The 26,779-nt window shown below is 35.8% G+C and overlaps 2 protein-coding genes across 4 annotated transcripts; one reads left to right on the forward strand and one right to left on the reverse strand.

Moving 5' to 3' along the window:
- Positions 1-15,537: 15,537 nt before the first annotated feature.
- On the forward strand, positions 15,538-17,562 carry LOC112195155 (alpha carbonic anhydrase 7). Its single transcript, XM_024335514.2, has 6 exons — positions 15,538-15,896; positions 15,996-16,213; positions 16,460-16,684; positions 16,903-17,067; positions 17,180-17,233; positions 17,352-17,562. Exons 1-6 carry the CDS (start codon positions 15,794-15,796, stop codon positions 17,436-17,438), a joined length of 852 nt encoding a protein of 283 aa, XP_024191282.1. The 5' UTR covers positions 15,538-15,793; the 3' UTR covers positions 17,439-17,562.
- A 213-nt stretch (positions 17,563-17,775) lies between these two features.
- Positions 17,776-22,287, reverse strand: LOC112195154. 3 transcript variants are annotated; one of them, XM_024335509.2, is made up of 4 exons: positions 22,079-22,287; positions 21,219-21,288; positions 19,538-19,821; positions 17,776-19,150 (listed from the first exon to the last, which is right to left on the reverse strand). In XM_024335509.2, exons 3-4 carry the CDS (start codon positions 19,802-19,804, stop codon positions 18,002-18,004), a joined length of 1,416 nt encoding a protein of 471 aa, XP_024191277.1. In that variant the 5' UTR covers positions 19,805-19,821; positions 21,219-21,288; positions 22,079-22,287; the 3' UTR covers positions 17,776-18,001. The 3 variants fall into 3 exon arrangements, with proteins under 3 accessions (XP_024191277.1, XP_024191278.1, XP_024191279.1); XM_024335510.2 differs by lacking the exon at positions 22,079-22,287 and having other exon boundaries at positions 21,219-22,069; XM_024335511.2 differs by lacking the exon at positions 22,079-22,287 and having other exon boundaries at positions 21,107-21,220.
- Positions 22,288-26,779: the final 4,492 nt, after the last annotated feature.

Genomic DNA, 26,779 nt, shown 5'->3' on the forward strand with positions numbered 1-26,779 from the left:
AACTTCCTCACTAAAAACTAATTAGGCGACAACTTCTTCGAGTTGTTAGTTAATGTTAATGTGACAGCTTTAATTTTCTCACTGAAAATTAATTAGGCGACGACTTCTACTAGTTGTCCGTTAATGTTAATGTGACATCTTTAATTTTCTCGCAAAAGGTCAATTAGGTGACGAACTCAACGGGTTGTCGCTTAATGTTTATGTGACAACTTAAAATTCATCGCTAAAAACCAATTAGGCAACGACTTTTATTAGTGGTCGATTAATGTTTATGTGACAACTTTAATTTTCTTGCAAACGACCAATTAAGTGACAACTTGTACAGGTTGTCACTTAATGTTTGTGTGACAACTTGAACTTTCTCACTGAAAACCAATTAGACAACAACTTATATGTGTTGTCGGTTAATATTTATGTGATAACTTTAATTTTCTCACAAAAAAACAATTAGGCAATGACTTCTACAGGTTGTCGCTTAATGATTATGTGGCATATTTGGGTGAGGCGAAATCTCCTCAAGGCGAATTTGGGTGAGGTGAAACCTTTCAAAGAGGATTTAGGTGAGGCAAAATCTCTTCAAGGCAAATCTGAGTGAGGTAAAACCTCTCAAGGTGGATTTAGCTAGGGCAAAATTCCCTCAAGGAGAATCTGTGTGAGGAGAAATTCCCTAAAGATGAATATGGGTGAGGGGTGATCAAGGGAAATCTGGGTGAAGTGAATTGACTGAATTCCCTTGAGGGGAATCTCGGTTAAGAGAAATCATTCCAAGGCGAATCTGAGTGAGGCTAATAAATTGAAGATATCAAAAAAAAAAAATTATTTTCCAGAATATTTTCAATATATCCCTGTATAAACTAATATTTTAATTCTTCGTATGGGGTAAAAGAAAATTATTTATGCATTAATTAAAAAAAAATTGTTTATAAAAGTTCTAGACTCGTGTGATGGCAAGTCAAACAGGTTGGCTAATTCCATTCATCATCCACCTCCTCCCCATAAATATGTTCGGAACAAAGCACAACCAGAAGGTTCTATTGCTGAGGCTCATATATCGTATGAATCATTAACATTTTGTTCAATATGTATCTTGAAGATATCGAAACAACCTTTGATTGACTGGAACGAAGCCAGTCAGGGAGTGAACCCAACGCAGAAGTTTTTGTTTTCGCTCAGAGAGTAAGTCCAACTGGAAAAGGGGTAATGGTTGAGTGATCACATGAAGAATTAAAACAAGCAAATTGGTTTATCTTGATTAATTGCGACGAGATTGAAGACTTTAGAAGTTATGTGATTGATAATCTACTTCATTTATTTGTAATATCATGAAATAAATCAAATACTAAAAGCAATTGTGTTTTGTAGTGAGCACGTGGAACTCCTGAAAAAAAATAGTACAGAAAACATAGATCACAGACATATGGAAGAGTTTCAACAATCGTTTCTAAGTTGTGTTAAGACATTATATGATGAATGATTGATTTCATTTGACCCAAAAAGATAAAGTTTGACTATCATTTGACCTCGTTGAACATCAGCAACCGATGGTACGGATGTCAGTCATATAATTCTGAAATTATTATAGTCAACAACACAAATATAAAAAAAATGTAGCAGATGATGGAGATTTTATTGACAATGATTCTAGGGATGATGATTTTATGTTGGGTGAAGAAGAATTACTGTGTGATCATAGTGACTAGATTTATGAGCCGAGTTATTTGAATATTTTCAAGACTTTCCATTATTTTTTATTTTTTTATTTATAATAGATGTTGTTTGGTATTTTTCCCAATAATTTTGTTGTTTTTCTTTTTTGTCTTTAAATAAAATCGTTTTTGAGTAAGAAATAAATTTGTCTCCATTTAATATAGAGAAAAATTCAGCTACCGTTCCTAAACTATTCTGCCAAGGCCAATTTGATACCCGAACTCTCAAAAGTATCAATGTGATACCCAAAGACCTAAATTGGCATCAATGTGATACTTCCGTCCAAAATTTCTGACGGCGTCGTTTGTTTGCTGACGTGGCAAGCACGTGGGTCAAAAAAAAAAGTGAAATGACCCATTTACCCTTTTTTTTTGGAGAAAAATTCAGCTACCGTCCCCAAACTATTCTGCCAAGGCCAATTTTATACCCGAACTCTCAAAAGTATCAATGTGATACCTAAAGACCTAAATTGGCATCAACGTGATACTGCCGTTCAAAATTTCTGACGGCACCGTTTGTTTGTTGATGTGGCAAGCACGTGGGTCCCCAAAAAAAGTGAAATGAACCATTTACCCAAATCGAGCAATTGGCAGTGTGTGGGAGAAGCCAAAGGTACCAAGTACCAGCTGGCAAGTCTTTTTCTTGATCTAATTGTGCTCAATTGCTATCTGGGTTGGTTTTGCTTTTTTGGTTTATGCTGGGTTTGTTTTTAGTTCTTATATACATGAATTCATGTTATATGTTGCTTTGGCCTTATGATTGTGATTTTGATCGAAGTATTTGGTATATGTTGTTACTGACATGACGGCGGCAGTGGAGGAGGAGGATGCTGAGGTTGTGGCAGTGGAGGAGGGGGTTTGATGAATGGAGGTTCTATTAGCGAATGGGTGACGGTCTCTGCGAAGAAAGAAGATGATTGGTGGAGCTAAGGTTCACCAAAATTTGGTGTGCAGTGAACCAGTTTTCCAGTTGGTTGCCCCGGAAGAGGAAAGTTGCTGAGCGGAGAAGAAGGAAATCGGTTTTGGCGGAGAAGAAGACATGGGTGTCCCTGGGTGCCCAGAGTAGTTTTCTAAGTGTAGAAAGATTTGATTTTTTTTTTTTTGTTAATCGTGTCACCCAACTTTCGTTTTGGGTCCGTCTGCTGGGAGTTGAATGCGAAGAACATGGATTTGTAGCAGGAATTGGAGAGGATGATGGCAGCGTTGGTGATGGTTTGGGTGGAGGGGAAGGAGATGAGAGAGAGGAGGAGGAGAGAGAAGAAGAAGAGGACTGAGTTTGAAGAAGCAGAAGCCATTTTTCTTTGATTCTTGGGTGGAGGAGAAGGAGCGGAGCTTGCGGTGGTTTGGCTAGAACAAAATCCCAGAAGAAGAAGAATGAAAAGAAAAAAAATGAATTAACAAAAAAAAGGGTAAATTGGTCATTTCACTTTTTTTTTTTAACCCACGTGTTTGCCACGTCAGCAAATGATAGGAGCATTTTAATGCGATATTTTAGTAGTTAATTCCTTAACCGAATCGATTTTTAACTGAATTTATATTTTTAGGTACATTGGAGTAAATGAAGAAGAAGTGAGTGTTACATCCATAATTACCTAGAAATGATGGAGAAAAATTGAAATGTACTAAAAAAGTCAATTTTACACATTTTCCTACTCCGGCTAGGAGAAACCAAGCCAAGCAAGGAAGAAGGAGCGGCCACCTGACTAAATGAACTCGAAATGAGCTGAAACTCTGCGGATCCATTCTAGACATCCTAAAAAACATTTCTTATGAAGAGTGCAAGATCCAGATAGAAGTGGAAGGCCTTCAAAAGATCAGTCCAATTTTCTGTAGAAGCAAAACTGGAAAACTGGACCTGTAAGGAGTCCAACAGCATTTCCTGCCCAACCACTATACTAAAAGCCCTGAAATTTGACCAGGATGATCTACACTCATAGTGGAATATTTGTTATGAAGAAGTCATGGTCAAAATATAAAGTCTTGGTGGAGAATTAATTGAATGAAAAATGAGCAGAAAGTGGCTTAAACCTAACAAAATCCATTAGTGTTTAAGTGCTTAAACCTAACCATTCCATTAGTGTTTAAGTGCTCAAACCTAACCCATCATGATTTTTTTAAGGCCAAACATTATGGCTTGATAGCCTATAAATAGAGGCTACAAAGAAGTAACAACACATTCCTTCATCCATCTCATCTTCTTTGTCTCTCCATTTCCTTTAGTTCTTAGTTAGATTCCTTCATCCATCTCATCTTCTTTGTCTCTCCATTTTCCTCTCCATTTTCCTTAGTTCTTAGTTACATTCCTTCATCCATCTCATCTTCTTTGTCTCTCCATTTCCTCTCCATTTTCTAGTTCTTAGTAGAAGATTGCTTGCTTTCAAGGATCTTCAAGTTCTTCATCTCAAGGCTTTATAATTCATCTTTCAAGGTGTATTATATCATTTCTTTTGTTTTCTTTGTTTGATTTTGTAAGACTATGAATTATAGTTAATAAATAAAGTTTTCGAATTCCATAATTGTGATTCTAAGTTGCGTATGTGAGTTTGTTCGATTGAATTTGCTTGATAGAAAACTTTTATATGTTTATCTTATTTGGGTCGACACTTATAGGATTTGCATGTAATTGGTGCTAGATTTAGGTAAACGATTCACCTAATAGTTTTGTGAACCTAAATCACAAGTAGTAAAGGCTTTGGACAGAGGTCGAATTCAATTGAAGAGGATTGCAAATAGGTGAACTTATTCATACTAGGTTGTGCATGCACTTAAGTTGATAACATTTCTCTATGCTTCTTGCGTTGAACATGTTTTGATTAGCTAGCTTTCTAGACTTTGATTGCATGTTTAATAGGATTGATCTAGGTGCTTTCACTTAGGTTAATTAGTAAAGGAAAGTAAAATATGGGAAATCATTTGCTTCAAATGTTTCACATGATCGACTTCTTTCTCATGACTTAGATGATCAATTATATATAGGATTTGAATTGAGTTGAATCATATTGGTTTTGATCTTTGTTTCTTACATTTCATCCTTGTATATATGTTTTTATATTTTCTTTATTTCATTTAATTTTAATTTTCAATTTTATAAATCTTAAACCCCCTTATTTGTGTTTACTTGTATATATTTATATTCTTTATTTTATTTTTGTAAATAATACTTTATTATTTTAATTCTTTATTTGTTTACACAATTGTATATATTTATATTCTTTATTTTATTTTTGTAAATAATACTTTTCTTTATTTGTTTACACAATTACAAGTGTACCCTCAATTCTCGGTTAGAACGATCCCTACTTATTCTATTCTAACGATGACATTTTACAGGGTTAAATTACGCGCTCATTTTGTGCGTGTCAATTCTCATTTTGAGCGTGTCAATTTTTGGCGCCATTGCCGGGGATTGACACTCATTTCGAGCGTGTCAATTTTTGGCGCCGTTGCCGGGGATTGACACTCATTTCGAGCGTGTCAATTTTTGGCACCGTTGCCGGGGATTGACACTCATTTCGAGCTTGTCAATTTTTGGCGTCGTTGCCGGGGATTGACGCTCATTTTGTGCGTGTCAGCAAACAGACGACGCCGTTAGAGATTTTTGACCGAAGTATCACTTCGATGTCAAAATACGTCTTTAGGTATCACATTGATACTTTTGAGAGTTCGGGTATCAAATTGGCTTTGACAGCATAGTTTGGGGATGGTAGCTGAAATTTTCTTTTTTTGAGGAATTAACAAAAAAAAGGGTAAAAAGTCGATTTTGCCCTTTTTTTTTGACCCACGTGCTTGCCACGTCAGCAAACAAACGGCGCCGTCAGAAATTTTGGACGGAAGTATCACATTGATGCCAATTTAGGTCTTTAGGTATCACATTGATACTTTTGAGAGTTCGGGTATCACATTGGCCTTGGCAGAATAGTTTGGGGACGGTAACTGAATTTTTCTCTTTAATATATATATAACAATATATCCCTTTCTTAGTTAAAGTTATTTCAACGTATTGATTTTGACTTCTTGTATATATATATAGAAATTAATTATGGTTTTTATTCCATCATTATGAATATATCAAACTAATTATAGTCTATGCGATAATTATGATTCTGATTCTATTTTTTTTTTCTTTAACTAGTTAGGTTTCATTCTTATCTGTCAAAACAACTTGATAACATGAGTTTCTTCCATCTCTTCCCGTTCTTCTCTCCGCTCACAGAAATCTTCACTCGCCATACTTCTTGTTCTTCTATCAACCAAGCGGGAAAATTAGGGGGATTTTGAGAGCGAGTCCTAATTAGGAATCTTCCTAACCCAAAAGAGATGGACGACAATATAAAAGGGAACTGGTTCTGTTCATCACAAGATCAACTTCTACTCTCTCTATTCAATCTTCATTTTGAAGGGTCTGTTGCAAATTGCCTAAGTTTATATCTTTTTATTTTTTCTTTTAAGGTGTTTTCTTCATTTGACTTTTAGTTCCTTTTCTTTTGTCGAATTGCAGATTACAGGTGTTCTTCGTTCGATTTTCCGATGTTCAATTTTCCAGGTATGTTTCTAGGTTATTGGTTGAATTTTTCTGAGTTTTGCTGCAATTGGTTGAATGTGTATTGGGTTATCTGTAGAGATTTTGCAATTATCTGTTTCAGATAGTTGGATTGGTAATATCTGCTCAAAGGTATATTCTCCACGCTCCTCACAATTAACATGGTTCACAACTTCCAAACAATCTCGATTCAATTGCAAGAGGGTATAACATACACATTAAGAGCAAATCTCATACCAATGTACATTCCATGTTTTCTTATGATATTTAGAGTTGCTCCTAGATCAGTTGTTCAAATTTCAAAAGCAAGAAAACTACTTTGTATGTGATTGTAGCCTCTTTTTCAATTAAGGTTTTGTTATGTCTACTCTGGCTTGTCAATTCACCTTGCAGATAACAGAAAAACTGCATATTTAACTACAGAGTCGAAAGTATACGAAAATCAATATTTCACATTCAATTGGTCAGAGAAATGCAAACCAATAGTGTAATTATTCTTCCTTTTTATTCAATTGATAATATCTGGCTCGAATTCCATATTCTTTCTCTCCCTTTTTCTTCTTCTTCTTGTTATATAAAATTTGAAAAATTAGTGTCATTTTGATTCACTCGCTCTCCACCCACATGCATGTTCTTGTGTTTGTCTGATCTGGATTATAACATGCAAATTTTCTTTTCTTTTCTCTAAACTCTAGTCTGTGCATGTTCTTCTGTCCCATTCCTTTCTTTTCTTTTTGGTGTTGTTGTTACTAGTTTGTAGTATGCCACAATATATTGTATGTGCTTTTTGAAGACAGCAATGTTTCTTTAACTTATAATTTTTTTTTTTTCGCTTTATGATCTGAAATTTATGTACATCTTATGGGAGCGGTTGGGGAAAACAGACTACAATGTGTTTAAAAGAGTTATGGTCATTTGGTCTTATTAAACTTGTGGGCGGTATTGGTCAATGATTCTGATATTTTGCTGGGCGGTATCAAATGTATTGTTTTTTTTTTTTTTTTGGGTCCATACCTTTGTCTATATGTCTAGGTCGAGACTAAACTTTGAATAAGTTGTATTTTTTTTTTTTGGTACAAAAGATAGTTATACTTCTACTAAACTTTGAATAAATAGTTTGACTCTTTCTTGTTATGTAATGCAGATGACATTTCAAGCTCTACAAGTCAAGACTTCCTCTATCCCTGCTGAATTGAAAAGAAAGCATGGAAAAACGACTGAAAAGGGTATGATTCAGATGATTGCTAGGAATAGCAACGAAAAGATGGAGATAATATTTGACCGGATGTATTGGGTCCCTATTACTGAATACATGTACAATAAGTTCACTACCTTTATAGGGATTCAAGTTTGAAGTCGAGCTCCGATATGTTACTGTGGGTGGAATAAGATTCCAGCAGATATTAAGAAGACATTGAGAAAGGGATTAACAGTAAGTTATTTAGTCAAATTGGCTTGTGTCCTTAACATATTTGGATTATTTGAGTCTTCATTAGGTACATTTTGATGTGGAAATAGAACATCCGAAAATTGTGAATTTTGTGAATAATAAGATGTGCTTGGCGTATACTCAATTCAAGTGGAAGTTGCATGATCACTACCGAAAATGTAGAACACCTGCTGAGGGACGAGCCACGCTTTCTCCACCGAATCTATGGCATGAGAGATCGACAGAGGAGTGGCATTGGCTATGTGATAAACTCTACACTAATCCAAAGTATATTGTATGTGTTCTCTATACCTACATTTTATGCTTGGATTAAAAATCTTAAGAGTATATATATTTGACTTCACATTATTTATAAAGGAAAAATGCAACAAGAATTCAGCTAGTCGAAGAAACAAAGGAGTATGAATCGTGGCAGAGCTGTGCCTTTCATTTAACATGCCTTAGTGGAGTTGTGCCAAACTTCTTGGAGGAAGATTTTGTGATTCATAAAGTCATTTTCAGTAATTTTTAGTTTAGGTTTTAGCTAGTCTTGATAAACAATTTTTCTTTTTATTAGTTATTATTATTTTTGAGTAGAATTTTTGTAAACTCTATGTGATTAATGATTTAATAAGTCTTTGATTATTATTAATATTTTTTTTAATATTCAAATTATTTTGAAATTTTTAAATAAATAATTATTAAATGAGACAAACAATCCAGCCTCATTTAAAGTCGTTTGCAACAAACAATGATTCTTTTGCATATGTTGCAAATCATTATATGCAACATAATATGCGACCTCGCCTATTATTTTTATCAACAAATATTTAATCTTGCATTTTATATTTTCGACAACTATGTTGATTTGACATATCTTTATAAAGATATTGGCGACAATCCAGAGTTGTCGTAAAAAGACTAAATTTCTCGCTTAATTACATATGCGACGACTTTGGGTTGTCACAACCAGTTGTCGCCTAATGTGTTTTACTGATTATCAAAAGCAACGAAATAACAGGATTGTCTTTTTTTCAATATGCGACGCAATTAATTCCTTGATCAAATTATAGGAGACAAACAAGAAGCCTCGCATATAATTTTCTACAACAAATACATATGTGTCCCAGATTAATATATGCAACAAAAATGAAACCTCGCAGTTATTTTTTGCAACAAAAAAAGTCTCGCATATAAATTTTTGATCAAACATATAAACCTCGCAAACGGAATATGCAACGTAAACAAGGTCTCATAAATTAGAAATTGTAACAAATATAAAGTCTCACTTATAGCATTCTGTAACGCACTCATTTGTCTCTCAAGATTTCATATGCGAGGAACAAATTGCGTCGCTAATTCAAAATGCAACAAACATTCAAACCCTGCATATTGAATATGCGACGTAAACAAAGCCTCGTATATTAAAAATAGTAACAAATATAAAGTCTCGCATATAATTTTTAGTAACACACTTTTGTGTCTCACAATTTGTCATATGTGAGAAACCAATTGCGTCGCATATTGAAAAAGCAACAACAGTGCAATTTCGTCGCTTTTGACAATCAGTAAAACACATAAGGCGACAACTGGTTGCGACAACTCAAAGTTGTCGCATTTTCAATTAAGCGAGAAATTTTAACTTTTTACGACAACTTTGGGTTGTCGCCGATGACATTTTCTCTTGTAGTGAAATGAACTTCAAATGAGCTGAAACCTTCCAGATCCATTCTAGACACCCAAAGGAACATTTCATATGAAGAGTGCAAGATCCAGATAGAAGTGGAAGGCCTTCAAACAATTAGTCCAATTTTCTGCAGAAGCAAAACTGGAAAACTAGACCTGTGAGGAGTCCAGCAGAATTTCTGGCCCAACCACATGGATTGAAGCTCTGAAAATTGATCAGGATGATCTACACTCATAGAGGAACATTTGATATGAAGAAATCGGAGACCCAATATGAAGTCTTGTTGGAGAAATAATTGAAGGAATAAAGGGGCAGAAACTGACCTAAAAACAGCTCAATATTCACATGTTCATGTTTCCTACCCACATGAAGAAAGCTAGATGTTTTTCTCTCTTTCCTTAGATATATTTTTCTTCTACAAATCTCTTTAATAGATCATCATCACTTCCATGTTGCTGCACCTTCATGCTTTGGTTTCATTTCATCATTTCTCTATCTTTTCCATATTTTACAAGTGAACTTAGATCCACTTTCATTATTTTTCTTCCACTCATCATTTCACTCTTCTTTTTCTTCCCTATATAAACACCTTCTCCTCTCATTCTAAGGCACACATTCCTTCATCCATTCCATCTCCTTGTCTCTCCATTTCCTTTCCATTTTCCTTTCCACCCTCTAGAGCAAGCCGGCCACGAGTTCAAGCAAGGCCAAGGGAGAAGAAGAATTGCCGTGAGCATCATCCTCCATCATCATCCTTGAAGCTTGCTTTCGAGATTCAAGAGACTACATCCTCAATTCGTTCATCTCATCTCCATCTCACGGTGTAATCTGATTCTCCTTTGTAACCTTTGCTTTGATTTCGTTGGTTTTGTTCTAGTTGACATATATGTATGGGGTAAAGCTATGGTATGTTAACATTTCTCATACATCAACTATTTTTACTCCTCTAAGGACTCATGTTATCACTTTGAGGACTAATATTACTATTTTCAGGACTCATATGGTAAACTAAGCAAAATTTACCACTTTAATTACTCATGTTACCATTTTGAGGACTAATATTACTATTTTGAAGACTCATGTGGTAACTAAGAAAATTTACTACTTTAAGGACTCATGTTACTACACTGAGTACTAATATTACTATTTTGAGGACTCATTTTACCACTTTTAAGGCAATTGTATGCATGTCATACGTTAACACATTGTAGAATTTTCCATATGTATGAACAAAGTATTATTTCTGGAATTTTTATGATTAATTGATATTTTCAGATTCATATCATTGTTCTTCGAGAGTTGCTTATGTGGGTTTGCTTAATTAAATTTGCGTTATAGATATCATTTTTGTATTAATCTTATTTGGGTCGACACTTATAGGGTTTATGCATAATTGTTGCTAGGTTTAAGAACATGAAATCGACTTTTCGTTTTGTGTAAACTTAAATCAAAGTAGTAAAGTTTTTGCACAAAGATCGAATTTAATTAACGAGGATTGCAATTAGGTGGACTTTTCCATACTAAGTTGTACACTTGAGTTGATAGCCTTTCTTTATGTGTAATGCATTAAACATGTTATGATTAACTAGCTTTCTAGTGCTTGAATGCATGTTTGATAGGATTGATCTAGGTGCTTTCGCTTGGGTTAATTAGCATTGAAAAGTAAAATATGGGAAATTGTTTGCTTTTAATGTTTCACATGATCAACTCCTTTCTCATGACTTAGATGAACAATATTAGGGTTTGAATCAATTTTAATCATATGTTTCGATTTTGATCTTTGTTTTCTCATTCCATTCGTATTTTTATGTTTTTTTCATTTTAATTATTTTGTTAACTTAGTTTTATTTTCGAAAATCCAAAAAAAAAATCCACCATTTTTTCGTAAATAATGTTTATAGTTGTGAATATATTTGTGAATATTATACTTTGTTTTAATTTTAATTGTTTAATTGTTTGACAATGACAGGTGTACCCTCAATCCCCGGAATAGAACGATCCCTATTTGCTTATACTACTAACGATATTTTCATGGTTAAATTATGCGCTTGCTTTTAGCGCATCAATGCTTGTGGATCACACAGTGTTAAAGGATATATACCAATTCAACAACATTTTTGACAATTCAATAATGTGCATGGACGTGACTTTTATGTTATACAGCTATACCATAGAAATAAGCCATTTTGTGAAATTTGCCTTTTGCATGTGTTATCACAGACCCGGATAGTTTCAACTTTCAACAAACTATCCATGCACGGGCCAGGAGTAACATTTTTACTAGTTTACTACACCAGTGGCGGAGGGAGAAATGTTTTTGAGTGGGGGCAAAAAAAATTTACACCAAAATAGACCATTGATCATGATCACAACATTACAGTAGCTAAATATTAATAATATTTCAATTAAATACATACCCTTCATTCATTCATAGATTCATAATCCTACAAGAGTACCAGACTACCAGTAGAACAAATTAATAGATTCCCAAAATCCAAATCATGAATTCAATAATCAATACACAGTTTTCTCAATTGGAATTTGGAAATATACTAGAACAGAGGACTAGGAGAATAGATAACCTGAACTCCTGGAGAATGAAGAACCGAACTGGGGAGCAAATTGCAGTATTGCACTCGGGTACTTGTGTTTGCATTTGACTGTCATTTGTGGAATTGTGAGCTATGCATGTGGTGCAGTGCGCATGTAGCTAGAGTGTAGACTTGTAGAGTTGTAGTGATGCATTGTTTGATCCACCCACCAATTAAATATATTTATGTGTGTTGTGGAATGTGGGAACACATATAACATCTTTACGGGTTTATGGGATGTGGGATGTGGAATGTGGAATGTGGCCATGTGGGAACATAAATATATTTATATATTGTAAACATATTTTTTCAGTGGGGGCATATTATTCAAAATCTCCCTCTCAGTTAACAAATTTCATAATCTCAGTGGGGGCAATGGCCCCCGCTCGTCCTTAACTGGCTCCGCCACTAACACCACCCATGTCTATATATATATGGGCAATTACACAGATGGATTTAACAAAAAAGAAAATCATGGAAGAAATACTACTAAAGCCAAAACACGCAGTGTGATAATGGTCATATATACAACAGTAACGCCCCTTCTTTTATTATTGGTAGCTAGTCGTCCAATCTTAACTCATCACCCTCTAGAGACTAGAGGTGATCTCAATCACCTGCATCTGCATATACTTGCATGAGTCATGCATTTACCCATTTTTCCTCGTTCAGCATTGCTATGACCATGTGGTCCTTTCAGTAGGCAAACCTGAATCTAAAACTTCAATGTATGGAGAGCTAAAGATCAATCACAAGCCTTCTAGCGCCACTGTCAAGAATAGAGGTCATGATATCAAGGTAAGCATCCATCGATCTCTCAAGAATCTTAAATATATATATATATATATATTAAACATGCGCTGCAAAATAACAACATATAACAACATAATATGATAAATATTAACATTATATATGCATATGGTACATTGCAGCTTGGATGGGCAGGCGACGTTGGCAAAAGCTTCATCACAAATTGTATATGAGAATATGAGATGAGTACGTTGCTTCCCAGATCAAATTTATCTTATCTATTTTTTTGGTTCATATTATATATTAAGCAGGTACGGTATGGAGCTCCACATGATCTATACAAGCCCGGATCCGAAAGTCCAAAACAATATTGTTGTTGTTGGAGTCTTTTGCGAGATTGGTCGTCCCGACTCTTACCTCTCTAAGGTGAAATTTCTACTTAATGTTGAATGTTCACTAATATGTAGCAGTTCTGTTTCATTGATTTCAATCCGAGCCTATAATCTTTTAAAAGTAAACTACTGATCGATGTGTATATTACATATATATTCAATAAAGTACGAACCCTATATATACAGTTTGTCGGTGTTTGTATTGACTTGGTGGGATGAGCCTCCTCATTTCATTCATGACCAATGTCAATGAGATAAGCTTGGTTTCCCTGACTTTCGTTTTCATTGATTTGTTCTTTTTGTTTATGCTAGTTGCATTATTTAAATTTGATGGCATTCATTTTGTTCTTTAGGGGTTTAGCTCTTATGTCATCCTAGATTGTACATTATCTTTATTTCAATAAATTTAGGATGAGAGAGCACTATGTTGTTCTTGGCTCCTGTTTTAACCCCCAAAAAAAAATAATAATAATAACACCAAGCCTATATCCTTTCGGACTAATAAGATTGATTACTCTTAAGTCTTAACGATCTAACATGTTGGTAGTACTTGTGATCGATTTTGGTCAGCTGATGAAGGATGCAGCATTAATGACTAATCAAAAGGCAGAGAGAATTTAATCCAAAAAAAAAAAAAAAAAGGCAGAGAGAAGCATATGAGAATCACAAACAATTCAACTGGGTGGCAACAAATACTACTACAAATATGTGGGATCTTATTCCTCCATGAACTGAAGGCATTATTTGGATCATCAGCAAACACGTAATTACTTCGGCCTCCTGTTAAATTGATGCATCTTTCTAAGTTTTAGCATTTGGGCCTTGGCCCAGATTTAATGTGATCAAGCTCTTTAACAGCCTAATTTTGGTTTAATTAGGCTCTTTAAGAGCCTAATTTTAGGCTCTTTAACAGCCTAATTTTGATTTAATGTGATCCAGCTCTTTAACAGCCTAATTTTGGTTTCATGATTTAATGTGATCCAGTTTGGAACTGTTTCAAAGGAACAAATAAATCTACTTCGAATGACATCATGCACAGCAAGTGGCTTTAATTACTTTATATAGTTAATAAGCTTATATGACTTGATCAATTAACTTATTTATTGGTTCTTATTTCATAATTGCAGTATGCAGAGCTGAATGCAAGGCCAGTGCAGTGCAGCCAGTCAATCATCGAGAGATCCAAAAAAGTGACAATAGCGCGAGGGACAAACACAACTGATCATCGATCGTTGATATCAGATCGAGCTAGAGTTCGTCTGAAACATGCTTGATGAATCTACTCAGATGCATATATGCTAGTTCGACAGTTCGACTAGCTTCATGACAAACCCAAAGAAAAAGAATACTTGCTAGCTTGGTATTTCTGAATTGTATTAGTAAAAGTATTGTTTGGAACAATTAAGTTGAGGTGTTTTGTTTTTCACCTTTAGATGTAAATTTAAGGGTTATTGAGCATAAATTATTTGATACCAGGTGAACACCACTGTTGATATATAATAGAAAATTAATAAAGTTGAAACTTAAAACAACATTGATATTAATTAGAAATATAACACAAAATTAATATCAACAAGAAGCCTCCAATACTAATTTATAAAGCGTTTCTCCTTTTCTTTTCTTTTTTCCTTCTTTTGGCCGTTTCGACAATTCCCTTTTATTAGAAGTTCTAAAAAACTTGCAACTACTCAGAGGGCTAGGGAAGCTGTCTCAATCTTTGCAAGCTTAAATTTTTTTTCAGAAAGTCAATGCTAATGTTATTCCTTTTAATTAGACTGACATATAAGAGATGAAAAGTCAGAAGATCAGTTTAGAGGATTGTTAAGTTTCTCTAAACTCAAATTAATCATGGTTTTCTACTTCTCATGTATTTTGTCCTCTTATACGATTCCGTACATGATTATTAAATCCTAAGATATTTAATCCTTGTATGTACGATGCAGACAAAATTCATAGCCAGCCTTAATCAAAGTCAACTAATATAAACCACCACAAGTGGTCGAGTTAATAAGAGTCTCCATGTGTGGGGATTCCACACCTGGGTTCGAATCCCGTTGACGCTGATTTGAGTTTAAATCCTAATCTATTATTGGTAACTAGGGGGAATGAAGCGTTTTGACATGACCCCAGCGTACGGATTAGTCTCTGAATTTAAGAAGCCTTTGAGAATACCGTGTGATCTCTATTAAAAAAAAAAAGTAAACTAATCTACATATTTATGCTAACATCATCAATGATCTGTATGGTGTGTGATAAGATGGCTGAGAAAATGATGGCTCCATACGAATTAGATATAGAGTAGTCGAACTTAAGCACCTTCCGCAACAATGTATATCATATTAATTTACAATTAAATCGTTCAATCGTACGTAAGAGTACTTCCTCTAGTTGACATCGGAGGATTGGCAATTGCTATCCATGGAGACGAATACTAAAATGTCGATGTACGGTTGCAAATGCAAATAAAAATATATTAGTACTAAACAGCTGGTCGGACAAAAGCATAATTATGAATGACTCCGTGAACCGAGGGAACTTCAATATCTTAATTTTGTACGAATTTGATCAAGTCAATTGATAGCATTGGTCAATTAATGTTTGTACATGAATTAGGTATCTATATAAACTCCTAGTTACTTGGTTGCAAAAACAAAGTCTCCCTTGATTTGCAAGATCTTTGCAACTCTTTTTGCTGATAATGATGATGGATCAGAGGAAGTCCATCTTCACTTCTTTATTTATGCTGCTTCTTCTTCTCCTTCAAATTTTGCACTCAACACCCGTTACAGCTCAAGAAGTAGGTAATTTCCAAAAAATCACACGCAGCTAGCCTAGTATTTGTTAACGTTGATATTGGTTGCTAGCTCTTATAATTACTGATGTTAGGATTGTTCTTGCAGAAGAAGAAAGAGAGTTTGATTATCTGAATGACAGTGAGAAGGGACCAAAGTATTGGGGAGAGCTTAGGGAAGAATGGGCAGCATGTAAACATGGGACACTGCAATCTCCGGTAGATTTGCTGAGTGAGAACGTGCAAGTACACCTAAACAAAGGGGAGGTGAGACTCAAGTACAAGCCTGCAAATGCAACAATCAGAAATAGAGGCCATGACATTTCGGTAAGGAAGTATTGGCACTCTAAAGTCATATTGAAATCTTTACAGGAGTGTTGGAAACTAATACGATAATGAGTAGTCTGGTTTCCATAGTGGCTTTTTGGAAGTATTAGGAATAACACCTAAATAGTGTCATCACATCTTTAAATCTCTTGCAACTATTCTTGGATGAAGCTTTTTCAATTGCTTAGTTTTCTTTATGTGACTGTGAACCAAGCCAATTCTTGTATTAACTTCTGAGTGAAACAGGTCCAGTGGAATCTAGGTGATGCTGGATCCGTAGAGATTAATGGCACAGATTACTTGCTACAACAATGCCACTGGCACTCACCATCCGAGCATACAATTGATGGTATAAGATTTGACATGGAGCTTCATATGGTACACCTAATCCCTGATGCAAATGTCGAAAACAACATAGTTGTGGTTACATACCTCTACAAACTTGGCAAGCCTGATAAGTTTCTGTCGGAGGTAAAAGCCCCAGTCTATTGGTATTATGTACTGCGTGCTAAGCTTAGTGAATTGATCTTGTTGACCTGAAAATGATGTGGTTGTTTATATTTATTCAATTTTTGGCTCCGATATGCATACAAACAAACACATCATTTTGTGAACAAAGTTGGTGACTCGCATCAAATCAATGTATGTTTTAAAGATCTTCAATCTCACTATTTTTTTGACCTTTTCAGGTAAGCACGGATATCCATGCCATGATTGATGAAGAGGAAGAGAGACACAGAGGGGTGGTTGATCCAAGAGATGTGAAGAAGGGTGGCAAAAAATTTTACAAGTACATAGGCTCACTCACTGTACCTCCTTGCACTGAAGGAGTAACTTGGATCATCCACAAAAAGGTATAATCTTCATCAATACCAACCATCGATTTGTTAAAGTCTTGTAGACTTCGGAGCGAAATCTTAGAATTATCTGAAGTTAATTAATCTCGTTAACTTTCGTGATCATCAGTTAACTACTGTTTCAAGAGAGCAAATGGAGTTGCTTCGAGAAGCCGTTCATGACGTAAGTAGCCTAACTTTGTTAATTCATGACTATTTGATCATTTTTTTCTTCATTTTCTGTTCTTTTTCACTCTTTGGTGTAGTGATTTTGTTTACTTCAAACTGTCATTTGAATGCAGTTCGCAGAACAGAATGCAAGACCATTGCAAGCTCTCAATCGCCGAGATGTGCACTTCCATGGCCCTGAGTCTCACATTCGGGATTAAGGACTTGCTTGCACAGACATTCCAGCTGCATCACATGTGGAGTCGCTTTGTTTCGTGACAGTCGTTTGTGTGTAATAAGAGTTGCAGTTCATATTCCTATTGGCATCAGACATGTTCCTTTAAAGTAGTATTCTACCCTTCAAAGGAGTACAAAATTTGGATTGTATCCGTTCAAAGAGATTCATCCAAAAGGGGAACCTGAAAGTATAAATCTTTCCATCAGAACCCTTTGTGAATACCACAACTAGTCCAAGTCTAATTTCTGTTGGCCTCTCTTAGATTTGGATTGGAACCCTCAATAAGAGACAAATGCATATACTCACACTACAGGAAAGAATTCGTAAGAAGCAAATCACAAGTAATTAAGTATAAAAAATGAGTTGGATTTTTGTGTGTTTCTTAAACCCAAAGGCCAAAATTACCACTGGTCTGGCAACATCAGTCTTCAAAAATGCAGTCGAGCTAGATTTTCACGAGTCTCAACCCCAAACCGCTCAAAAATCGAAAGTTTCATGTCTTCAGAATATGTCTTATCACTCTAACTCTACATTATAGCCTCTCTGCTATACCTCTATCGAGTCATCATCGCTGTCAATTTCATCAAGGGAAGATCTAGTCTCAAGGCTCATACGTCTAGGGATGAACACATTATAGTAATAACTCACGATGCTTTTCTTGCGCTTATCAGGGAAACGCTTAAACGCAAGCTTCCAAAAGCTTGCTTCGTTTGATAGTGGATTTTTTCTAACAAGAGATTCAAAGGTTCTCTGTTCTTTTAAAGTCCATGACTTTGAGGCAAATTCTCCCATTTCGTCAAACTTCCAACTGCAGAAGGCAGGACCAATCTCGGACTGCAAGCAAAGTCGTGCTTCATGAATGTGGTGTTTGACACAATCAACAGATCCTGGAGAGACACAAGAACAAGACTCAGGTCTCCCTTTCCCAATTGCTTTTATGGTAGCTCCTCCACATTTCCTCCCTTTGATTGGCCAGATAAGCGTGCCCAACCACCTTGACACTTCTGAATCACCATCCTCACTGTAAAGCTTATTCCTATTGACTGGTCCTATCCACTTTGGAACATCAGCCTGAAAATCACGGCCAATGGGAACAGACCTTCGAAAATACTTGCCATCGGAAAATAAACATCTCAATATTTCACAAGCCTTATGATTTCTCTCCTCTGACTTCATTTTAGGGTGAGTGGAAGTAACAGATCTTCGAAAATCATCATCACTGGAAACCAATAACCTCAATGCCCTTTCAAGTTCTGAATCATACTCATCTAAACTGAAAGAATCTGAACTGTCAACTGAATCATTAACCTTCAAAGTGGTTGCATCACAGAAGTTGGATTTTTCCAGACTTAATGTACTCGAACCATGGACTGATTCATCTGCATCAATGAGGGGAGAAGCAGAATTATCCTTGTAGGGAGCACCGTATTTTTCCATATCATCCAGAATGGTCAAATCGGGACAACATTGCTTCACTCGATAATCATCCTCATTTGTCAACGAATTTCCAGACATGAGTGAACTGCATAGAATCTGTGGTCTGAAAATTTCATTATTGCCATCTGTATTGGTTGAGCATGAGACAGAATGCCCTCTACAAATTCTCTTTACATGATCATTGGATTTCTTCGTTTCCAATTCTGAAGCGCCTGCGAATCTACCACCTCTTAGGAACTGATCAAGTTTTCGCTTACTCTATAGAAAACAAAAGGAGAAAAAAAGGCATCGTCAGAAAATTGAGGGAAGAATGAAGTTCATGTTGAGAATAACTTCTGTATTAACAGTCCTAAAAATGTATACTACATTTCAAATTGAAGACATTATCACTAACAATACGTGGAGCCATTCTAAATCTAAACTGTTAACATGTAGTCAACCATAGTTTTATTACTCTTAACATACTAATATGGATACCATGTGAAGCTAAGCTTTCAGGATGCGGTCAACTATTGTTTTATTATTCTAACATCTTAATTTGGTTTAGCTAAATAATATCGTATAAAGGAAAGCTGTTAGTCAAATAAGCAACTACATTTATCGATGAGATGATTGACAAACAATCGATCTTTGGGTTGAACTTACCCGAGGAGAAACGTCATTAGCAAGAAGCAAATGTTTCCGTAGTTCAAGACTCTGATTCCATAACTGTTGAGCTGAACCTGGGGATGCTTTACAATATCCAGAGTCAATTGCAAGGCCTTTTAACCACACCAATATGTCAGAATCAGAAAAGAAACCAAAAGACGATTTTGTTTCTCTCATCGGATCGCTCAGGTGCAAAGCAGTCTTCGCATCACTCCCTTGATTGTCATGACTACTATGACTTGTCGATAATGACATATCAACCATGTTATCCTAATATAACCCTGCATCAAATTTTCACTCCCTCAGTGTGTACTCATAGCAGGAAAATTGTAAACATTTATGCAGCAATTTCAATATCAACAGAGATTGATGAACCAAACTTGCCAAGCAATGTGATAAACGTCAATTTAACAGTAAATCGGACATTTATAACTGTAACTGGGTCAATAGGTCAGAAACAACCCTGGAAAGAGTCAAAGTGTTCATGTGTGGTCTGACCTTATAACCTTCTACAGTTCCACATGAACATAATTCATCCTGTACAAGCCTTAGACCTTGTTGAAATGACTAATCATTCAACTAGGAGAAAAAACAAAAAAAACAAGTGACAAAACATTTGCTGGGCCTCCCAGTCCAAACTCATCTTTGTTCAAAATTCAAATCGAGCCAATTGGAGGAGGACTTCTCAGCCCTCACTCATCCCTAAACTTACTGTGTCTACAGTAAGCGTCACCTCGAATCAAACAGGGGACAATGCTCCTAGTTTGAATGAACAGAATCCAAGATAAGCCAAACGGGGCTAGAATAGTCTCCCAAAGATAAGCCAAGCAAGAAATTCAAAAAAAAAATATATCAGCCTTACTTCCCAACCCTGGTGAAACTAGGACACCCTATAAACAGCCTTAATATCAGCCTTACTTTCACATTCATCATTAAATTTCTAAATTAACCATTGAAACTGTTTGCTGGTATCATAAGCTTCCCAAATTATCACTATTCAACACCAAGGGCTTGTTTCTTCGGAGTGGGGAATTCTAAACCAATTGCTTGCAATGGGGTTTATGAAAAACATTAGATTCCTCAGGGCAAAAGGGAAAAATAACACTAGAAACCAAGATTCTCATTCCTGCATTTGACAGGCTAAGAATGGAAATGTCTCTATCAAACATCAAAGAGAGTTTTCATTTTTGAAAGCATAAATATAACTCGTGTCCTCATCTTGAAACATATCCTCCAACTTCTGGGTTTTGAGGGGGAAAACCAAAACCCAAGAGTGAATACAATTTCTTGTACACAAAAATAAAAAAGGGTTTTTTTTTTAAAAAAAAAACAAGTCAGTACAACAATGAAGTTCTAATCGGGCACTTTGGCTTTCCCGGAAAACTTTTGCCGACCCATTTTCCGTTGAGACAAAATCTAAAATGGGTAAACGTATAATGGCGTCGTGATCATCCTCAAGTTCCTATTATAATCGATCCACAACACGAAGAATTAACAATTGGGCTCTCTGCTAAAATCATGGGTTTTGATAAAACAAAGGCGTTGTCGTAGGAAGGGAGGTCTAACCTTGGTGGGTTCAATTTGCGACCTCCATTAATGGGTTTTGGGTGAAGAAAGCAAACAAAGTAAGTGGAAAAAGGAATCGGGTGTGGGTGTGTGCGTGTAAATGTAAATGTACCTGGGGCGCAGCCGAGTAGGACGGGTTCGGACTCTGTAATTCTGTGGATTCTGGTTTGCACCTCTGGTCCCTGGAGAAACATAAAATTGAAAGGAAAGACTATCCTTAAGGAGGTGAGAAACCAAAGGCATGTGTGAGTCTGAGGTGGGCAGTAATGTCAAATGACACGTTCGATTCACACTTGTTAAAATAAGTTTTTTTTGGAGAAATTATTGAGATAAGTCTTATCTCTACTACTATGAAGGGAAGCTCTTTAAATAAATAAATATAAGAGTTATTATAGTAATAAGTAAAAAAAAAAAACAAATAAATAAAGAGATACTTATGGAAAAAAGACGAGGGTAGTGGGAGAAGTATAGGATAGATAACTATATTTATTTTAAATTCTCGCGACTAAAAGTAAGTAGATAAACTGACACCTCTTTGTTTTTTGAGTGACTTTATGAATCCAAATAACAGGTAAAAAGCTAGTCTTTATAAATGAGAGATTCATAATATGACTCACAAACGCGTAGTTATCATGTAATTCCAATGCATTATTTTTCAAATGAAAAATGAAAGTCCTCTCCATAACTTTTAACTAACCTTTAAATTTAGTTGTACGTGATCTTCTCCTTTTCAAATACTTGAGAAAGTACTTATATTCTTTAGCCAAAAAATAAATATCATACTATATTTGTAATCTTAACAAGTCTCCAGAGCTCTGTTAGAATTTTCTCTCTATGAATTTTGTGAAGGATTTTAATCCCAAATCAATCCTTAGTTGCTGAAATCACAGTGTGTGTGTAACAAAAAATAAACTACAATTTATAGATAATATACGAAATAAATCAATTCTAATATAAAATGAAAAAACTGACTTGATTCTTGAGAGAGGCTTGCGAAGCAATATCCTAAGATAGAAATTCGTCCCCACACATGTGTTGTGGTTGCTTGAACGTCTATCCTGCAGGATACAACTCTCGTTTCAAGGCGTTGCACAGATAATTTGAAACATGGCGAACTTCACTTGTGTTTTCTCTCAAGTTTTTGTGGAAGAAATAGATGTCAAGAAACCGATGTGTTTCTGCAATGAAACTTAATGTCCTTTTTATAGAGATTGGATAAGGAGACGCGACTGTTCGTTTAATTTGAATTTGAATTTGAATTGAACAGTTGCAATTGTTTGGATAAGATTATCCAAAACTAGTTTTATTTGTCTTTATCTGAAATTACAAAAAGGAAAAATATAATTTTTATTTGGAATTTAATTAAGGCCAAAAAGCCCAAGGCCTAATCTTTGAAATTACACACACAAACACAATATATAGGGCCTTGCCTCCCATCCAATGGGCCTTACCTCTCACTTTGTCCATTTAAAATGTTTGTTGTGTAAATATCTATAAAGAGAGCAAGAAGGAGCCTTGTCTCTAATGTGGGATCACTATCCCACAATTTCCAAATAGGTTATAACAAAAAGCACCTTCTTCAATGATGAACATATATATGACCAAGAATCTTGCCTCCTAGCTCGGGTGCAATGACTTTATGCATGTGGATCAAGGAAGTCGTTAGTTTTAGATGATAGTGCATCTTTAATATGTCGTTCTCTCTCTCATCAAACTATTATCCTGAAGTTTTTCAAGAAATATTTGGAAAACTATGGGATTTTCATAGTGTTGTTAGTCTGAGAGCTTGATCCCTCTAGCTTGTGGTGTGATTTGTTCAGTGACTTTATGCGATGGTAAGCTACGAGGAGGTTCTACCATGGTGTTGGTGGCAGATTATGATAGTCTCAGTTCTATTAAGATTTGGGTGTCATTGCGTAGTCTTCATCCAGTTTTGAAACAGAAAAAGTGGCGAGAAATATGTTGTATGCTTTAGGTGATTATTTGCACGCTTGAACTTAATTTGGCCATTAATGTTTGTTTATTTCAAAGTACTTTATGTTTTCATATTTGACAAATTAATGCATATGATACCAGGAGAAGGAAGTGACCTTGAGCCATTTCTGAAACTTGAAGCAAAGCTCTGATGCACTACTCCCAGAAACTTGGTTGTCTTTATGGGGCAAGACTCTTTTAACTCGGTTTATAGAGAGTGGAGGACTATGCCTTTTTATAAGAGCAAAAATTACAATCCTCTTCCTACAAGAGTGTTTATGTTTCACTTTGTTGCTCCTCCTTTGCATCCATATCTTTGACTTATCTAATTTATCAGATAAGTAATGACTTTCTAGTAAACATCTTATCGGAAACACTCTTTCTAAAAACCATACAAGGTCTTAATGTTATGATTGAGATAGCTTTTTGAGATGAGTTTTATTTTATTTTATTTTTATTACAAGGATGCCCGAAGGTAAAGGACAAAAACCTAAATCACAATTAATCTTGGCTTAGACAAGCCCAATAGATCAGCTTCCAAAAGAGGCACGACATCAGCAGGAGGGAAGCTAAAGAATCTGCAGCCAGTCTCATAACCATGCCCAATATTTGCTAACAAATTAGCCATTGAATTACACTCTCTGTAAACATGGGTAAGGGACACATTCCAATCCCTACTCAACAACTCTTGACAACTTGTCACAATACTATAAAGAGGATGGAGATGATCAATAGGAGAGAAAACCAACTTGACCACAACAAGTGAATCCATTTCTATTTTCAACTGTCTACGACCATTCTGCCAAGCCATTTTCATTCCTTTCAGAAGCCCCCAAAGTTCAGCTTCAACAACTTGACTAATGCCCAACTTGGCAGAAAACCCATTCTCCATTCACCCTTATCATTTCGAAGGGCTCCTCCAGCACAAATAATCCCAGTACTTTTATGCAAACTGCCATCAACATTTAACTTGAGCCAATCCTTAGGTGGAAAATGCCAACACAGTTGAGCCACCTGTCGTGAAGGTTTGGCATGTGTAATCGTATTTGCTTAAAAATATTCTCTGGTAAACTGATGAATAATTAAAGAAGGCCAAACTAGAAATTTAAAAGTATGATCTAAGATGATGCTGCACCTCCATTTCCATATATACCAAAGCCCCATAGCAAAATAGCAACACCAAGGAACCTCATATTGCATTCTCACAGAGGACTTTAAATTGATAAGCAACCAATCATTAAAGGGAAGGTTGTAAGTGGAAGAGAACTCACTTGTAGGATGGAGGGTAGACCAAATCCTCATAGAAATAGTGCAGTCTTTGAAGAGATGGTCCAAGGATTCAAGCGGGAAGCCGCATCTTGGACAATGAGTATTTATAGCCAAACCTCTACGAACCCTTACTTCATTCGTTAACAATCTATCATGCACAAGGGTCCATAAAAAGGTTTTCACCTTAGGAGGAACTTGAAGCTTCCAAATAAAGTTCCATGGCCATGGTTGACGTTCCAAATTCAAAAATAGAGAGTGATATGTAAATTTAACAGAAAAGTTACCATTATGAGATAACCTCCATATGATCGTGTCATCACCACTTCGAATACCTCCTGCATGCAGACTCAAAATTTTTAATTTCACATTCTCAGATAAAAATTCTTGCACCCAGTGTAAATCCCAACCACCATCACCGAGAACATCACACACTCTTAGCCCTTCAAGATTGGGAGGAATAGGCTTCAAGGTTATAGCAGACAGAACACCAAGACTTGTCCAATAATCATTCCAGAAGGATACTTGCGTACCAGATCCAATTCTCCATTTAGGCCCCTGAGGGAGCAGTTGAGCTCCATAAAGAATGCCTTTCCATGTACTAGAATTAGAAGGAAAATGTGATGAGAGCTTCTGCATAATGCAATCGTCTTTAAGATATTTTTTATTCAAAGCCTGAGCCCACAACTCTTGTTCCTGTTGAAGAAGCCTCCATCCAGTTTTGGGTAACAAAGCCTGATTCATCATACATGTCTTCTTCAATCCCAAGCCACCATAACATTTAGGTTTACAGACCGTATCCCACTTCATAAGATGAATTTCTTCTGTTCTTCAGTGTGTCCCCAGAGAAAGTTCTTGTTCAATCTATCAAGAGTATTACAAATGTACATAGGAAGTATTACTAATTGCATGGTATAAACTGGTAGGCCAGCTGTAACCGATTGAATTAGAGTGTGTCTCCCAGCCATAGAAAGGGTGTGGCTTTTCCATGAGGCAAGTCAGAGTTGAACTTTTTCAACTAGGCCTTTATAAGTTTTAGGAGTAACTCTCAAGTGTAACAAAGGCACTCCAAGATAATTCCCTAAGTCATCCATTAACGGAGAACCACATATATATGATAATTGAGCAGCTAGACCTTCCTTAGTATTTAGAGAATAGAAAAGGGAGGATTTCTCAAAACTGACTTCTTGGCCTGAATTCTTGCAAAAGCAATTAATACAAGAGCACATCACATCAGCTTGAGATAGAGAAGCCTTTGCAAATAAGATCAAGCCATCTGCGAAGAAAAGATGAGAGACAACAGGACCATTTCTAGAAGTTTTCACCGGTTTCCAGGTGCGTTGTTCCACCTGAAAATTAATTAAATGCGAAAGTTTCTCCATACAAAAGACAAAAAGGTAAGGGGACAAAGGATCACCCTGCCTTAGCCCACTCTCAGGACTGAAAATTTCAGTAGCTTCTCCATTAACAATGACTCTGGAATTAACAGAAGTAAAACATTGGATCATCAGCTGTAAAAGTTTACCACGAATACCCACTTCCCAGAGCACACTTTTAACAAATTGCCATTGCAGCTTATCATATGCTTTAGCAAGATCAATCTTCCATGCCATAAACCCAAGGTTCCCTTGTGAGTTGCGAAACTTATACAAAAGTTCTTGAGCTACAATAATATTGTCAGTTATATTTCGGCCAGGAATAAAACTAACCTGTGTAGGAAAGACCAGCGTACTCATCATGGGCCTTAATCTTTGCACAATGATCTTTGAGACCACTTTATATAAAGTATTGCAAAGACTAATTGGTCGCATCTGCTTCATAGAGAGAGGGCTTGCCAATTTAGGAATTAAGGCAATGAGTGTGTTATTCAGATTCTCAGGAAGCTCGCATTTATCAAAGCAGTCTTTACCATCTTAATAATGTCATCTTTACATGTCGACCAATGAACCTGGAAGAACTTTACAGGACTTCCATCAAGGCCTGGTGCTTTGAGACCACCAATGGAGAACAAACTATTCTTTATTTCTTCTTCAGAAACATCACGACTGAGGTCATCAAGATCGCTTGATTCTATTCTTGGGAACATATTAGGAATATCTTCACTCACTCCTACAATATTCTTCTCTTTGAATAACCCCTTGAAATAGTTCACAGCAATAGTATGCAGGTCATCTCTATCAGTCTTCCAAATGCCACACTCATCTTCAAGCCCTTCAATTCTGTTTGTTCTTCTACGAATAATGGTGGATAGAGGAAAGAAACTGGTGTTCTTATCCCCTTCTCTCAACCAAGTGTTTCTCGATTTTTGTTTCCAGAAAACCTCTTCACTAGACAGAAGCTCATGATATTCTTTAGTCAACTCATTCTCCAGATTCACAAGGAAATGAACATTCCTCTGACAAAGAACCTTTTGAATACCTGCAAGACGAGCAA

This window comes from Rosa chinensis, chromosome 3 (genome assembly GCF_002994745.2).
Source record: "Rosa chinensis cultivar Old Blush chromosome 3, RchiOBHm-V2, whole genome shotgun sequence".
In the NCBI taxonomy this organism is placed as follows: Eukaryota; Viridiplantae; Streptophyta; class Magnoliopsida; order Rosales; family Rosaceae; genus Rosa; species Rosa chinensis.

Excerpts from the sequence above, each read along its gene's own strand:
- LOC112195155 (XM_024335514.2), top strand. The coding sequence starts at position 15,794 with ATGATGATGGATCAGAGGAAGTCCATCTTCACTTCTTTATTTATGCTG. Across the intron at positions 16,685-16,902 it reads CTGATAAGTTTCTGTCGGAG|GTAAGCACGGATATCCATGC; the intron begins GTAAAAGCCCCA and ends TGACCTTTTCAG. Across the intron at positions 17,234-17,351 it reads TTCGAGAAGCCGTTCATGAC|TTCGCAGAACAGAATGCAAG; the intron begins GTAAGTAGCCTA and ends ATTTGAATGCAG.
- LOC112195154 (XM_024335509.2), bottom strand. The coding sequence starts at position 19,804 with ATGGTTGATATGTCATTATCGACAAGTCATAGTAGTCATGACAATCAA. Across the intron at positions 19,151-19,537 it reads CTAATGACGTTTCTCCTCGG|AGTAAGCGAAAACTTGATCA; the intron begins GTAAGTTCAACC and ends TGTTTTCTATAG.